Source organism: Mrakia frigida, assembly GCF_051309035.1.
Source record: "Mrakia frigida strain ATCC 22029 unplaced genomic scaffold BDY24scaffold_62, whole genome shotgun sequence".
NCBI lineage: Eukaryota > Fungi > Basidiomycota > Tremellomycetes > Cystofilobasidiales > Mrakiaceae > Mrakia > Mrakia frigida.
In genome coordinates, this window is record NW_027481219.1 from 1 (window position 1) to 14,862 (window position 14,862).

The window sequence follows — 14,862 nt, forward strand, 5'->3', positions numbered from 1 at the left end:
ATCCTTTGTTTCGGACGAGAGAGGCTGGGAGAGGAGGGTTTCACGAAGCTGGGTCGTCAAATTTGCTACTGGATCCCCTACGATGACACCGGAAGAGTAGCATCAGCTGTACAAAGGACGGACAGAAGGGAAGCCGTCTTCGGAAAGCAAATATCAAGCACCGGAGAAGCCGTCACGGTCAAAATGGGGGGCGGTTGGCGACGCGTCTTTCGCTGAACTCAAATTTACGTCTCTTCAGAAGGAAGCGTCTCACACCCATGGTAGAGCTGGAAGACAAACTATCCTTGCTTTTAATGAAGGAAGTTTGGCCTCCTCAAGATCCGGACAGAATCGGAACAAAGGAGAGAAAGGAGATCTCGTTCAGCGGAGGCTGGACGCGCCGGAGGAAGGGGAGGAGATTGTTTTCTCTCTTCACTCAAACTCAGGTCTGAGAAGAACAATATAACATCTACATTTCCCCTTGGTTCCCTTCAAGGGGCAGCCTAAGACGCGTCGAGACTCAGCCAATTTCGCTTTCCTTTCTTTTTTTGTCTCGCCTGAACCCAAATAGCATCGTGGTGATTTGTGAGTCGCCACCTACGGAATTAGTCTTTAGACTGAAGTCTCTCACTGAAAGGGAGCGTTCTCTTGCTCTCACAGGATGGACTCGACCCGTCGCAGACCTTTTGGCCCCTCGCGCTCTTCGTTCGACGACTCGTCTCTCCATTCCCAACGGCCCTAATTCTATCTCGCATAGCCTCTACTCCTCTCGGTGACCTATATTATACCTTCCCACATCTATCGATGGCGTCTTACTTTGCTGTTTTTTTCTGCCCTCCTTGTCTCTCTTTTCTCTCTCTCTCTTTATCTCTCACTCCAGAAATCACAATACTATTGAAGTGTGAATCTCTTCCTGGTAGTAGCTAGTAGATTACAACTCTTTCCTTTCTCGTATCTCCTTCTCCCTCTCGGTACTGCGGACTCGCCCTCTCGTCCTCCTCTCCCTTTCTTCCCTCGTCTACATCTTGACCTCCGCTAGCGTCCTTCTGAACTTCGTTCGTTCTCTCTCTTTCTCTCTCTCTCACTTATCTCTCGTGTACTTATACTCGTGTCTCCTTCTACAGCTTCCTTTCATCCAGGTTAGCCTATACAATGAGTCTACATCTTGACCTCCGCTAGCGTCCTTCTGAACTTCGTTCGTTCTCTCTCTTTCTCTCTCTCTCACTTATCTCTCGTGTACTTATACTCGTGTCTCCTTCTACAGCTTCCTTTCATCCAGGTTAGCCTATACAATGAGTCTACATCTTGACCTCCGCTAGCGTCCTTCTGAACTTCCTTCCTTTCATCCAGGAATCGACGCTAGACCTTCAATCTCCATTATAAATACGTATTATCAAAAAATACAAACGCAAACTAGAAACAGCGGACAGCAAGCAAGCAACAAAGCCGAAAGCAGCAACCATCGAAACCCCGAGGCGTCAACCCATCTCCTCTCCTCCGAGTCTTCAACCCTCGAGGAGATACTCGACCCATCTAGTCCTCGAGTATAGATCCACAGCCTTCTCTCCTGCCTTCTCACGAAGAAGAACGTGTGCGAAGGTAGCAGCTAACGAAGAAACGAGACGACGAAGTCGCGTCAGTTCGATCCTTCTTGAACGAAGACAAAGGAGATGAACAAAGACTCACCAAGTCGATGGGTCAACCCTTTTGCATTCGGGATCTTCTCGATATGGAACCGTAGGAAGCTCGAGAGGTAGACGAGGACGTTGGCCGAAACGTTTGGGAGAGTGTCCAGGATCTGGAATCGAAACGAGCCAAAACGACGAGTTAGCTTTCGATTCGACGCGTCGTCCAACACCTCGAGGAGAAATCAGGTCGTAAACTGACCTGGAAAGCCTCGTCCTTGCTCTGAGTCCGAGCACACATCTCCTGACTCCGCCCGAACGGCACCACCGGTTCAGGCAAGCTATTCAGGAGTCGAAGCAAGGTTTCAGCGACCGAGAAGGATCCGAGTCGTTGTTCTTGGGAGGAGTGACGGGACGGAGGTGGAGTTGAGACGTTGGTTCTAGGTTCGAGAGAGGAAATGGACGAAAGGAGATGTGGGTGGTCGAAGGGAGCGCCGGTGTCGAGGCACTTCGAAACAAGGAAGGCGAAAAGACGGGAGGGTCAATTTCGTGGGTAGACGGAAGACGAACAGCCTGAGGGGGCCAAGAAGAACGAACCTCTTGGATGTGAGCAACAATAATGGGATCTCCTTTCTCGAGAAATATCCCCGTCTGCGAGAGGAACAAAGCAAGCAGAGGAACAAGTCATTCCGAGTCGGGGTCGACGATCAGCAAACGAAACGAACAGCAACAGTGCGATCCAAACTCACCAGACCAGCAGCGTTGTTCATCAACCAATCAACCAACCTCCAGATCTCTCTCGGCAGACTGATAGCGTTCTCCGATGGTGACAGCTCCTCGAAGAATGACGAGCGAGGGATCGTTCGGATAGGACCGGGGAGACGGACGAGCATTTCGAGCGAGTTGCCGAAGCAGGTGGGCTCTGTGGTTCGGGAGAGAGCGAAGGAACAAGAAACGGTTCAGAAGGCCGAAATGGGAAAGAAAGGAAAAAGGAGGAGTGGGACGCACCGTAGTCCCCTTCAACTGAAATGAACGAATCGTTTCCTCCTCCAACTCGAAGGATGAGGACGTCTGTGGTAGAACGAAGCGGAAGAACTAGTCAGCGTTGAGCTACTCTTAGCTCAAGACAACTGAGAAATTCAATTAACTCACCCTCCAGCTTCTCCTCCCCAGTGTTAAGCATCCCTGCCGACGTGTCGTCGACTTGAACCGAGAAATGAACCGTCTCCTTCTCTCCAGGCACAACAACTCCAGAAGACGGATGCACCCACATCCAAGGACGAGAGAGAGGTGCAGAGGGTGAGAGGTTTGGATCCGAGGGCAGGAAGTCGAAGTGGGCGGGTTGCTGTTCGATTCGAAGAACGGGATGGAGGAGAAGACAGGCGGATCAGCGACGCGACGAGAAAAAAAAACGGCGGTATGGAAGAAGAACATGCGTTCCGACTGTTGGTGAGCGTGATAGTACGGAAGGTCGGAGACATGTAGCTCCAGCGAACCAACAAAAACGAAGGACAAGGTCAGCTCTTGCTTCTCGCTCGACGTTCGAATTTCGAAGACGACGATCGAAGTGCAAGGAACAGAAAGAAGCTGTCACTCACCTCACCACCCCAAAATCGATCCCTCTCTCCGAAACCTCCAACGCAGGAATCGCCTCGTTCTCGAGCTTGTCCGCTTCTCGACCAACTTGTTCCTGAACATGTTTCCATCGCTGATGATCAATCATCCGAGCGGAGACGACGAAGTTGGCCTGAAAAGCGAAGAAACGAAAGAAAAAAGAGATTTCGGTCAGTTGTAAGAGATCAGAGTCGAGAAAGAGAGTCCGCGAAGGACGAGGAGAGAAAAGCTGGACTCGAGCTCACCGAAACAGGTTGATGATCCGAAAACGAAATCTCCGGATGAGAAACATAACTCTGAAGTTCGATAAGATCCGCCTTTGAAGGTCGGAAGAGGACTCGGTCGCACCATGCTGGGAGACGTCTGCGAGGAAAAAAGAAGACGAGTCGGGTCAGCGAGTGGCTCTCTCGAACGACGAGAAAACGAACGAGAGACAGCAGGACTCGCTTCGGATCGTAGTTATGCGTATCATGCTCGAACTTAAACGTCCTATACAACCGAACCGAGGAAAGAATGGTCAGCTCGACTCGCCTCGTCTCTTCCTCTTCCGTGCCTCCTCCTTTCCTCCATCCGCTTCTTCCCGCCCTCTCCAACGGCAAGTCCAAGACTCACGGTGGAAAGCTAATATCCCCCTCCTCAAACCCAGCAAACACTCTCCCGATCGCTCGTTCTCGATTCAGCTGATCCTTCAGCAGCAAAGCTTTGACGTCCTTCTTCATGACGAGAGACCAGCCTTCCTCATCGGGGAGGTCGACTCGATCTGGAGAGGAAGAGCAAAGAGGCAGAAGAGGATCGTCAGCCTGGGAGAAAGACGAGACGGTGGACCGGGAAGAAAGGGAAGAGAGAAAGAAAGGAGAGAGACGAACAGTTCAAATCCCCACTCCAGAAGACCGTCCCCGCTTGTTCGCTCGAGATGTTGATGAACGGGTCTTGACATTCGGGGATCTCGTGGTTGCCGTAGTGAGTGACGCTGTTTTATCGGAAGAAACGAGGTGGGATCGGAGAGAGGAGAGGGTGAGCGATTTGATTCGACGCGACGACGAAGTGAGAGGCCGAGAGAGGATGACGAGGGCGTGAGAAACGGAAGAGATGAAGGGACAGAGGCGGAGAAGGACTGACGACTTGGCAGCTTCCGAAGGAACGTAAGGGAATCGGAGTCGTTTGGTGATCTCCTCGTAGTCGAGTCGTCGTTTCTCAAGTTGATCGGCGAAGGCTGTTTCGTTCAAGATCAAAAAGAAGGAGATACAAACTTGAGTCAGCTAAATGACCCTTCTCGGCTCAGCAAAAGAGGTGGAGAGAACGAGGGAGAACTCACCAGCGAGATGAGCGGTCACCGTCGTCAAATGAGATCCATGGACCCTCATTCGAACGGCCACTCCAGCTTTGTTTCCCTGCAGCACCAGACAGATGGTCAGATTCAGTACCACTGAAACTCATCAAGAGAAGCAGCGGAAGAAACGACGTACCATCAAACCCATCAACCCAACTGGAACCGAATCCGAGCTCACGTCCCCAACGAAAGGCTTCAGATCCTTCTTGACCAGCACAATCATCAACACCCCAACAAACTGCTTTGAGATTAACTACTCCCCAAGACAACCCACCAAACACATATCAGTTTGCTCGCTAGCTCGTTCGAACAAAGACCCGACGCGTCAAACCCACCTTCTCAAACTCCCCTCTCCACTCCCCCAACCCTTCCATCAAGCGTTCCGTCCACACCTCTTCCCTGGTCATTGCCGCCTGTCCTTCTCCCGAAACAGGAGCAGGCGCGAACACCAAACTCGCCACGGAGAGATCGACCTCTTCGAATCCGAAAACGAGGATATCCGCTGGGAGGGAGGGAGGAGGACCTAGGACGAGAGGAGCGAGGGAGAGGGTGGAGGGTGGTAGGGAGTCGTTGACGTTGAAGGTTGCTATGCGGAGGCTGAGGGAGAGAGGAGGGTGAGTGAGGGAGAGCGACTAGACAGAAGGAAGAGAGACGAACCGAATCGGAACGGGAGTGGTCCATTCTTCATGACGAGCTAGGAGAGCTTTCCGGATGTGCTGATCTCGCAGCCGAGCGAGGAGAAGGTGTGATCCAGTTTGGGTGTGGGTGTTGCGGTCTGTTGGGACTGGGAACGAAGGGAAAGAGAGGGAGAGGCGATGGGAGGTGAGCTCGGTAGTTGTTCGACGTTGAAACGGAAGGAAGATGACCAGCCAGACTCACGATCGTGATCCGTCTTGTATCCTCGACGATCGGGATCTATAGTTCGAGAGTAGTAGGCGAGCCTTAGGACGCGACGAGACGAAACAAACGAAACATGTGAGCTCTCCCTCTCCTCCTCCCTCCTTGCGTCCCTCCGTTTCTCCGTTTCTCCCCTCCCCGAGGATACTCACCAACTATGACTCTCCCCAACTCTCCCGTTTCCAACTTGTTCTCTGATCCCTTTCAACCTCTTGACCTCCTTCAACAAGTCCTCCACATCCCTCACGTCCTTGACCCCAATCTCGACTCCCTTCCCTTTGCTCCCTCCTCCCTCCTTGAACGTAACCACAAACTCGACTCCTCCTCCTCCCAACTCATTAGAGCCCGTTGTATTTGAAATGGAGTTGGCCTTGAACTCGTTGAACGTCTGCCCTGGTTGGATAGGAACGGAGGAGCGCTGAGCGATAGAGATGGCTGTTGAAGGGAGGATGGGGAGGAGATGAAGGATCTGGAGGGTTGAAGGGGATGTGGGGAGGAGAATGAAGATTCTGGAGTAATAAAGAGCGTAAGAATTAGGAACGGGAGTGAGGGAGGGAGGGTACGGGGAAGGGGAGGGACGGAGAGGCCCAGGGGCCCTCGGTCGTTCGTTCGACGTTCATTTGATAGAAACAAAAGGTTGTTCGTTTCTAATGGACTATACAGTCCAATGTCCTAGCGGATACAAACCCTTCAGAGTCAGCGAAGGGGCAGTACGACCCCTTCGCCCCTTCACGGCCTCCTTCCTTCGACTTGAGCTCGAGCTCGAGCTCACCAACTCCTCCCTTCCTCCTCCCTCCCTCCTCAACCAACCCTGCGTCCGAGAGCGGAAGCAGATATGCAAGGCTGGAAATCGACTCACGCCGCCTCCTCCTCCCCGCTATCGACGTTCGCTACGATCCCTACGATCACTCGCTCCCTCTCCTTCTCACCGTCTCGAACGAGGAAGGCCGACTCGACCAGGAGCTTGATGACCTCGCGGTCGGGTCGGAAGAGCTTGAGAAGAGAAGGATGGGTGCTCATTCGGGCATAGGCGTAAGGGTGAAGGTGGTGGGAAGAAGGGAGAGCGTGGTGATGGTTGAGGGACGAGAGGGGGTTGAAGGAGGAGGTGCGAGCTAGCTACTTTTCAGATTTGGGGTTTCACTGTAGGTGTTGGAGACTCGAGAGGACTCTTTAACAGAAGAAGACTCTAGGAGGGAATCTTCATGTGGAACCGGGCAAACCTTTTTCAGGTCGGGTGCACGACGAGGGGAGAAGACCTCGAACCCAACCGCGTCGAGCGAAAAGCGTCGTCGGAGGGTGTAGGAGAAGTGTATAGCAGACTAAACCGATGGTAAGAGGGAGAAGCCAAGCAGTACAGATTCCATGGCAAAAGACTGGAGTCGAGAAATAAGCAAACGAGATGAAACGAGACGCGTCGCGACCCTCCCAAACCTCCCAACTCCAATTGAACCAGAAGAACCACACACCCACGCTCGCACCCATCCCAGCAACGAACCCAGAGGGAGGACCTGTGAACCGAATAAGAGAGCGAAGGAGGGACGTACGACCCAAATTTTAGACCGACGAACGCGAACCCGACGATTCGAGATCCTTCAAGGGAAACCCCCGAGACACTGGCTACGAGCACGGCTGTTGCGAAACCGAGGGAAGCTGAGGTCGAGGGTGGGAGCATAGTTGGATTGAGTTCGAAGTGGTGAGGGGAGGTGGGTTGGGAGTGGGAGGCGGGACAGATTCGAGATCGACTCGGTGAGGGAGGGCAAGAGGCTGAAGGTTGACCAGAGAGTACTAGACTCTACGTGTCGTGTTCGTTGTGGAAAGAGAGAGGTGATGGGTGGTGAGAGGGGAGACAAGGCGAGAAGAAAACTTCGTTGAAGTAGGACGACCGGGCGGGCTTAAACTTGTAACCGCTGAAGGCTTGAGGTGCTGTATCAACAGACGAGACGGAAGGAAATAAGTGTGGTACGTCAGTGATATTGATTCCCAGTCTAAGTGGGACTGGAGGATTCGATTATCATCGAGGGAAAGGCTGAGGTTTGCCATCTTTTTGGGAGGCTGGGGAGGTGTTGGATCGAAGACGGAGGGAGATCCTCTCGATTGCAGGACGGAAGTATATGTGGCGGAGAGTCGGGTGGGAGGGTGAGAGAGTGGCTGGTAGGAGAACGAGTCGAAATGGCGATGAGATGGTGAGAGCTCCGAGGCGAGAGAGGGGGAGGGAAGGTGGGCTCAACGAGGTAGGAATCAGAACTGACGACGAACCCTTCGTCCTCTCTCTGCTCTAGCCGACCTTCAAAGTCCAAGCACAAGTACACATATCTCCTAGCTTCACTAAACAACCACCATCGACCTCCTTCGTCCTACATAGATCTCCTCCCTCGACGCGTCCATCCTCTCGAAGGGACGAGCTCAAAGCGCCTTGGAAGCAGCCGCCTCGGCTTGAACTCTCGCCTGGTTCTCGGTGATTTTGGAAGCAAGGTCCGGGAGGATCATGAAGGTGGGGACGTAGACGGAGAGGAGGGAAAGAAGGGCGAATCTAGAGGAGGAGAGAAGGGAGAGGGAGTGAGGGAAGGAAGGAGATCAGCTCAGCTTCGTTAAGCCACAACAAAGGCCCTGGGGTCTGCCCTTCTGATTTAGATCGACAGATATTTACGAGCGAGTGGAGCCACCCTCGACCGAAATCGAGAGCCTAACGCGGTGAGAAATGAGAGGAAGAGGAAGAGAAGGAAGGAGAGGGAAGATGGTCCTCAGACTCACCCTAGACCTTGCAGACCTCCAGCTCCCACGGTCGAATCCGAAGTCCGCAGAGGTTTCGAGTTGACGAAGGAGAAGATGGCGATAAGCAGGGAAGGCCAGGCGAGGATTCGGTTCTTGGAGACCACTGAGAAGGGAACGAACAGAGAGGAAGGAAGGGAACAAGGTCAGCTCGAAGCCCGTCTCTCTTTCCCTCGCTCGTTCGATACACAAAGGAAAGAGACACTCACAAGCTCCTCCTGCTGAAATCATAGCAGCGGTGGCTATCGGATCAGCTCTTGGAGTCCAGAAGAGATCTCCTCGAAGCATGTGGAAGGGGACTTGAACGGCGGAGGAACGAGGGTCGGAGGAGTTCTGACGAGGGAGGGAGGGAGGAAGAGAGAACAAGGGTCAGCATCGAGCGTCGAGATATGTATAGGTAGAGAGATGTCTTTGTGTGCTCACCAGAGGTTCGATAGAGACGGTCATCTTTGATCAGAGAAGGATGTGGTTGAGAGGGAAGGAACAAAAGTTCGAGATGGATTCGAGAAGGGTGTTCTTTTGTTTGGTGGCCCTTCTCTCTCCTCTCCCCCAAACCGCCATGGTCCCTTCTCCAACTTATCAAGATGATGAGGACGCAGTCTTCACGAGACCCACCGAGGACCAGATAAGGTTAGCATCCGAGTTTTCTTATTTTTCTAGCTTGGAGGAGAGGGAGGGGAGGAGGAGGAACGGAGGTAAGCGAGGAGGGAAGGAGAGGCCGAGTCAAGTAGTCGTTCTCTTTCGGGGAGGACTTTTCCTCGGAGATATGTAGAGAAGTTTTATCGAAGCCTCTCGCTTGCGTGCCCTTTTCCTCCGCTCTCGCTACCAGAACCGTCTCAGCATCCCTTCCTCTCCAAACGAAACCGTAGCTGACGAGCTCGCTCCCTTCCCTCGTCCCTCTTGTCCTCCCTCAGATCCTCCTGGAAGAATCTCTTTGAAGACCCGCTTCTCTCTATGAACGCACTCAAATGGAAAGCACTTAATGGACTTGCAGAGGAGGGACGAGATCTTCAAGTAGACAACTGGGTTCCCCTGTGAGAGCTCCCTTCCTTTTCGCTCGAGCTTCCATCTTGACTTCCGAGCTCACTCCTCCTCTCCTTCCCTCTCTTCTTTCCCTCTCCAACAGACGGAGTCTCCATTGGAAGGTTCGCAGAAAGCCCTCTCAACTCTACACTCTCCGGCCTAACGACCGCTGATGAAATCTTCCCCTACAGCTCCATCACTCGATCCTCCCTTCCCCCTCTCCGTCGCTCTTCCCGACTCCCCTCTCCACCTCTCGAGCAACCTACGACACCCTCCGAGCTCGATACCTCCGAGCACCTGATGGGAGATGGGCTGCGGATGTGAGTGTCCCTGATGGGGCGGTTCTGGTGGAGAACGGAGCCGAGGGGAAGGGAGGAGATCTAGGGAGGAACAACCCGTTGAGCTTGGAGGAGGAGGTGCGTCGTCCCTTCTCTGTTCGCCGTGTTGTCGCTTTCGAGAGCTGATTTGTCTTCGATCGTCTTTCGTGTATATAGAACCCTTGGACGAGCTGGTTCTCGGACGTCGACCTTCGAAAAGTGATCAGGCAGGACGTCGAACGAACGTGAGCCTGACTCGTCTCTCTCTCTCGCTTTCTCCTCCTGAGAGGCTGACTCTCTATCGGACCCTCATCACTGTCGCGCCTTCTAGCTTCCCCGACATCCCCTACTTCACCCTCCCAAGAGTCCAAACCCTCCTCACAACCATCCTCTTCCTCTACTCGGTCCTGCATCCCGATGTGGGCTATCGACAGGTCAGTCGCGTCTCATCTCCCTTGTCTCCTTTGCTCTTTCCTTTCCTTCACCCGCCTACACTTACCTGACATGGTCTTCTTAAAACGATCTTCTAATCAGGGAATGCACGAACTAGCAGCCGCCATCCTCCTCGTCGTCGATCTCGACTCTGCCCCTTCTTCGGACGCGTCCTCAAACTCGAACTTGCAGCAGGATCTCGTCAGCTTGACACTCTCGAGGGAATACGTCGAGCACGATACGTGGACGCTTTATGAGAACGTGATGAAGCATGCAAAGGGATGGTATCAATGGAGGGAGGAGGAAGCGAGTGGTGGTGGTGCTACGAAGATCGGTGGAAGGAGACAGGTGAGTTTGAGACTGAGTTACGTTTGAATTATGCTGGAGAGGAGAGGGGAGAGATTGTAGGAGGATGAAGCTGGTGGAGAAGTCAGCTCGTGGAGACTGGAGGAGAGGTGGTTCAGAAGAGGACGAGAGACACGCGTCGCTAACTTCTTCATTCGTCCGATTCTTCCTCTCTGCCGACCAGGCTCCGAAAAAACTCGAACAGCCCATCGTCACGATATGCAACCACATGCACGGAACTCTGCTTCGGAGCTTGGATCCTCAGCTTTGGGCGAAGATGGAGGAGTTGGGGATCGAGCCGCAGATTTACGGGATGTGAGTTCGACGCGTCGAGACCCTCTCTCAGGACCCGGGCTGACCTCGTGCTTTCCCTGTACTTTTTCAGCCGCTGGATTCGACTGATTTTCACTAGGGAGTTTCCTGTATGTCTGGTTCTCGTTCCTTACCTCGAGGAAGGGCCAATCACTGATCGACGCGTCTCCTCTTCTTTTCTACTCGTAGCTCGACGACGCGATGCGCCTCTGGGATGGGATCTTCGCTGAAGACTCAACCCTTCGACTGGTCGAGTTCATTTGCATCGCTATGCTGCTCAGGATCCGGAACTTCAGTGAGTCTCCCTTCTTCTCTTCTTCCTTTCGTTCAAACTCGTTCTGACCTTGTTTCCTCTCGCCTTCTTCTCTTCTCCCCTCAGTCGTCCACGCAGACTACTCTGAAGCACTCTCTACCCTCCTCCGCTACCCAACCGCTTCCCCGCCCCTCTCCATTCCTCTCCTCCTCTCCCAAGCCATCGCCCTACGAGACTCCTCCGCCTCCCCAGCTACAGGTGTCGCCGTCGTGATGCAGAACCAAGATCTTCTCGGGATACCTGCTCAGCCTCCACCGCCTGAGGAGGACGAGTACGACTCACGTCGTCGACGAGGAGGTGGCGGCGGTGGAGGGAGGGGAGGAGGGAGAGGTGGGAGACCTCCTCCGTTGGGTTTTGGAGCAGCGGGAAGGATTGCTCAGGTTCAGATGGGGTTCGCTGGATTGGGATTGGGAGATGTTGCAAAAGGACTGTTGGAGAGGGGCCAGGCTCTGGGGTTGGATAAGGCTATCATTTCGAGGGTGACGGAGATTCGAGTGAGTGAAACAGTCATTCGTCTTCCTTTCGTTCCCGTCTCGACGCGTCAAAGCTCCAGTGGAGTCTGAGTCAAACTCTTAACTGACTGTCACTCCCCGCTCTCTCGTTTATCTCCTCCCAGAACAACCTCCCCGACTTCCCAACCTCACCATCCGGCCTCAATCGACCCACGTCCTTCACTCCCACCTCATCTTTCAGCTCCCTCGCTCAATCGCCTCCTTTGACGACCCACCTTCAGCAACAGACGAGGAGGTCTCAAGAGCTCGAAGCAGAGGTCGTGTCCCTTCGGAGTACGATGCACGACATGTCCATCGTGATGGCGAAGTGTTTGGAGGGAGTCGAGAACGAGCTCTTTTCGCGTCCTCCCGTTCCGGATTCGACGACGGAGGAGGATCGAACAGCAGCGGGAGGAGGACCGTTATCAGTCGACGTGGCTCTTTCGGGACTTCGGTTGATCAGGGAAGCGTTGAGGGATCCGAGTCATCCTTTCGATCCGTCGGTCATCTTCTCGCAGGAGGACTCAGCTCTGGACTCGAGCGTCCTTCCTACTCCTCCCCTACCGGCTGAAACCTCTTCGACACCATCTCAACCTCAGTCGATACCAGCTCCTTCAACGCTACCTCCTCCAACGCTACCTCCTCCAACACTACCGCTTCCCAGCTCTTTCCCAGATCTGATCCAGCCTCAACACGCGTCGACCTCCTCGCCTCAACTCCCCATCTCCGCTCCCACTCCCTCTTTACCCTCACCTCCTCCGACCGCCTCATCTCCTCCTCTTCCACCACCCCAAGCCCACGCCGCTCCACCTCCACCTCTCACGTCCCGTCGCTCCCACTCAACCTCCTCCCATCCTCATCCTCAACTCTTCCTGTCCTCCCGAAACGATCAACCTTCCCAAGGTCTCTCTCGCTCCCCAACACCGAATATCCGACCTCAGCTTCAAGCTCCTCAAACTCCTCTACCTTCAGCTATCGGATTCGCTTCTTCCTCCAACTCCAATCCCTCCTACTCGAAGTCGAACGGACGCGGAGGACCGACACCCATCCCACCACCTCCCTGGGTCCGAACAACCTCCTCCTTCGCCGCTTCCTCCTCTTCAACAGCACCGACCCCCGTCCTACCTCAGTACCCACCTAAATCGTCGTTCGGAGAGGTGGAGGGAGACCCGTCGTCGGGGTCGGGAGTGTTCTCGAGGTTCGCGGGAGGAGGAGGACTGGAAACGAGAGGATCGAGAGATCCGTTAGTTGGGGAGAGGCCCGTTGCTGTCGTCGCGAAGCTGAAGGGCGGAGATGGGCTGGCTCGATTTGGTGGAGGTGAGACTGGTGCGGGAGGAGGGGACCCGCTGGGTGCGCTTTAGATGAGATGGGAGGACGGGAAGGGAGACGCGTCGAGTTGAACTCGCAGGGAAGTTGTTCGTCGGTTTCGGGTTTCACGATTATAATGACTTCAAAGATCTCCATAGCTATTTGATCGGCGAGGTGTGACTCAGTATCTCTAAAGAAGACGGAACGGAGGACGAGCTGAATGGACGCGTCACATTTCCTTCCTCTCGCTTCCTCGTTCCGTGACTACTTCGGTAGTACTCTCCTCCCGCAACGTAAGTTTGGAGTGCGGATAATTTGGTGTGGATGTGGGTAGAGACTTCGGTCGATCGCTAGGCACGAGAAAGTACGAGAACGGGAACAAACACGACAAGAACCAAAGGAACAGCCGAGAGATAAATACGGGATGATAGCGTACAGGAAACCAATACGTAAAGGGCCTAGAGGAAATTCAAGCGAGAGTCACAGAACAAAACCCGGGTTATACAAAAAGCGAAGAGGTGGAGAGACGAAAATCACAACGCGTCGAGTCGATCCTGCAAGAACGAGAGATCGCGTCCTTTCAGTGACGACTTCGAGTCGGGAGGACAATTCCGTAAGATAATAACTCACGAAACACCACATGGGCTTCCAGCAGGAAGTCTTGTGTGCCTTCCAGTGAGCTTTTTGATGAGCTGGTGGATGAAAAAGGGACAGAGAGGGAGATTCAGCGATGAAGCAGCGATGGATCTTTCGAAAGACACACTGACCTTTGCAACAGTAGCTGACAGCTCCGCACTACATGCCCAAAGAAGAAGATAAGTCAGTCTATAGCTCTCACGACCTGAGAGGGAGGAGATAAGAAAACTCACTCCGCCGCACGCCTGCATCACCTCTCCTTCCTTCAGCTCAACACATTGACCAGTCGAGAAGACAGCAATCCCTTCACATTCGTACCACCTCACATAGCCACCCAGTTGAGTCAACTCCTCCCTCCAAGCGTCGGTCGACGTCGCCCTCATGAAGCGTCGAACGCAGTACAAGATCTTGAACGTCGCTTCGATCCGATCTCGCTCGTTGGGAGTGAGCTGAAGTTGAGGTTGCTGCTCGTAGGTGGACATGACGTATCCGACTTGTTCCATGCTGGAGGCGAACTGGTGGCGATGAGCCGCTGGGAAGGTAGGAGGAGTTGTTGAAGGAGAAGGGGGGGGAGGGAAGGAGACGATCGTGTCGAGGAGGAAGGTGGTAAAACTGTCCACGGCTTGTAAAGACTGAAGGGTAGCCTTTGAAATGTTCTGGGTGGAGATTAAAGGGACCAGGAGTGAGTAGATGTCAGAGGGAGCTGCTCTTTGATGAGAGTGAGGAAAGAAACCAACCCTTCTTGTGAAGTCCATCGGGAATGAAGATCCAATGAACGTCTTGGTGATCGTCGTCGCAAACCTATACGATACCTTCTCGTTCTCCCTGGCCCAGCGAGTGAAGAGTGGGTGAGGAGAGACCATGTCGAAGAGGGAGGTCCAGGGGTGGTTTCCGAGACTGGGTCCAAACGCGGTCGAGCTGATTCGAGCGAGGAGTTCCGAGTAGGCCTCAACGAGGCGAGGGAGATGAAGAGCGAGGAACTTTGTCTGCGCAGCGAAAATTACTAAGTCAGCGTTGATGTGCAGGGGACGGGAAGGAGGAGGAAGGATCGAGGACGAACGAAGTTGACGGTAGCGGCCTTTTCGTCCTCGCCCTTTTCGGAGAGGGTGGGTATGAGATCCATTATCTGCAGCAGAAGGCTTGAAGGTCAGCTCAAAGTGCGTTGATCAAGTCGGCAATAGGTTGAGACAAGGGTAAGGAGAAAGAGGACGAAGGGATCGACTCACCAGCGCCGCTCCTTCGTAGCCTGTCCGTCGACCTCTGACGGCTTGAAACTGCTCGTCATCCAACTTGAGAGCGACTGAGAGCTCCGTAGCGAGATTATCCCAGCGACCAGACATCCGAAAGTAGGGTGGAGGGGAGGGGGGAGAAGGGAAAAAGGAAGGAGGAAAGTTGAGCTCGTCGATTTCGCCGTCGTCATGACGATGGACTCTTCTTCCTCTCTCTCCATATTTTTTTAGCCCGTCTTCTC

General features: G+C 53.8%; 4 protein-coding genes across 4 annotated transcripts; 1 reads left to right on the forward strand and 3 right to left on the reverse strand.

The window, feature by feature from the left end:
- Window positions 1-1,484: 1,484 nt before the first annotated feature.
- Window positions 1,485-7,117, reverse strand: BDY24DRAFT_419371 (Endonuclease/exonuclease/phosphatase; the record flags this gene model as incomplete). Its single annotated transcript, XM_076643969.1, has 22 exons — window positions 1,485-1,585; window positions 1,666-1,777; window positions 1,867-2,112; window positions 2,202-2,255; window positions 2,354-2,526; window positions 2,613-2,675; window positions 2,757-2,949; window positions 3,208-3,351; window positions 3,464-3,581; window positions 3,654-3,707; window positions 3,831-3,978; window positions 4,085-4,188; window positions 4,338-4,431; window positions 4,534-4,609; window positions 4,685-4,786; window positions 4,884-5,145; window positions 5,206-5,332; window positions 5,428-5,489; window positions 5,598-5,954; window positions 6,305-6,438; window positions 6,941-6,953; window positions 7,020-7,117. 22 exons carry the CDS (start codon window positions 7,115-7,117, stop codon window positions 1,485-1,487), a joined length of 2,835 nt encoding a protein of 944 aa, XP_076492042.1.
- A 549-nt stretch (window positions 7,118-7,666) lies between these two features.
- Window positions 7,667-8,753, reverse strand: BDY24DRAFT_259520 (uncharacterized protein). The gene is made up of 5 exons (XM_076636833.1): window positions 8,638-8,753; window positions 8,424-8,547; window positions 8,197-8,320; window positions 8,093-8,128; window positions 7,667-7,975 (listed from the first exon to the last, which is right to left on the reverse strand). The coding sequence occupies exons 1-5, from the start codon at window positions 8,659-8,661 to the stop codon at window positions 7,849-7,851; spliced, it is 435 nt and encodes a 144-aa protein (XP_076492043.1). The 5' UTR covers window positions 8,662-8,753; the 3' UTR covers window positions 7,667-7,848.
- Window positions 8,749-12,910, forward strand: BDY24DRAFT_405063 (uncharacterized protein). Its single transcript, XM_076642589.1, has 12 exons — window positions 8,749-8,844; window positions 9,129-9,248; window positions 9,341-9,359; window positions 9,429-9,653; window positions 9,732-9,799; window positions 9,886-9,988; window positions 10,089-10,334; window positions 10,516-10,646; window positions 10,717-10,753; window positions 10,833-10,938; window positions 11,023-11,450; window positions 11,573-12,910. The coding sequence occupies exons 1-12, from the start codon at window positions 8,774-8,776 to the stop codon at window positions 12,806-12,808; spliced, it is 2,790 nt and encodes a 929-aa protein (XP_076492044.1). The 5' UTR covers window positions 8,749-8,773; the 3' UTR covers window positions 12,809-12,910.
- Window positions 12,893-14,749, reverse strand: BDY24DRAFT_405069 (zinc finger MYND domain-containing protein). The gene is made up of 6 exons (XM_076642590.1): window positions 14,618-14,749; window positions 14,452-14,517; window positions 14,129-14,377; window positions 13,625-14,047; window positions 13,523-13,550; window positions 12,893-13,447 (listed from the first exon to the last, which is right to left on the reverse strand). The coding sequence occupies exons 1-6, from the start codon at window positions 14,729-14,731 to the stop codon at window positions 13,236-13,238; spliced, it is 1,092 nt and encodes a 363-aa protein (XP_076492045.1). The 5' UTR covers window positions 14,732-14,749; the 3' UTR covers window positions 12,893-13,235.
- Window positions 14,750-14,862: the final 113 nt, after the last annotated feature.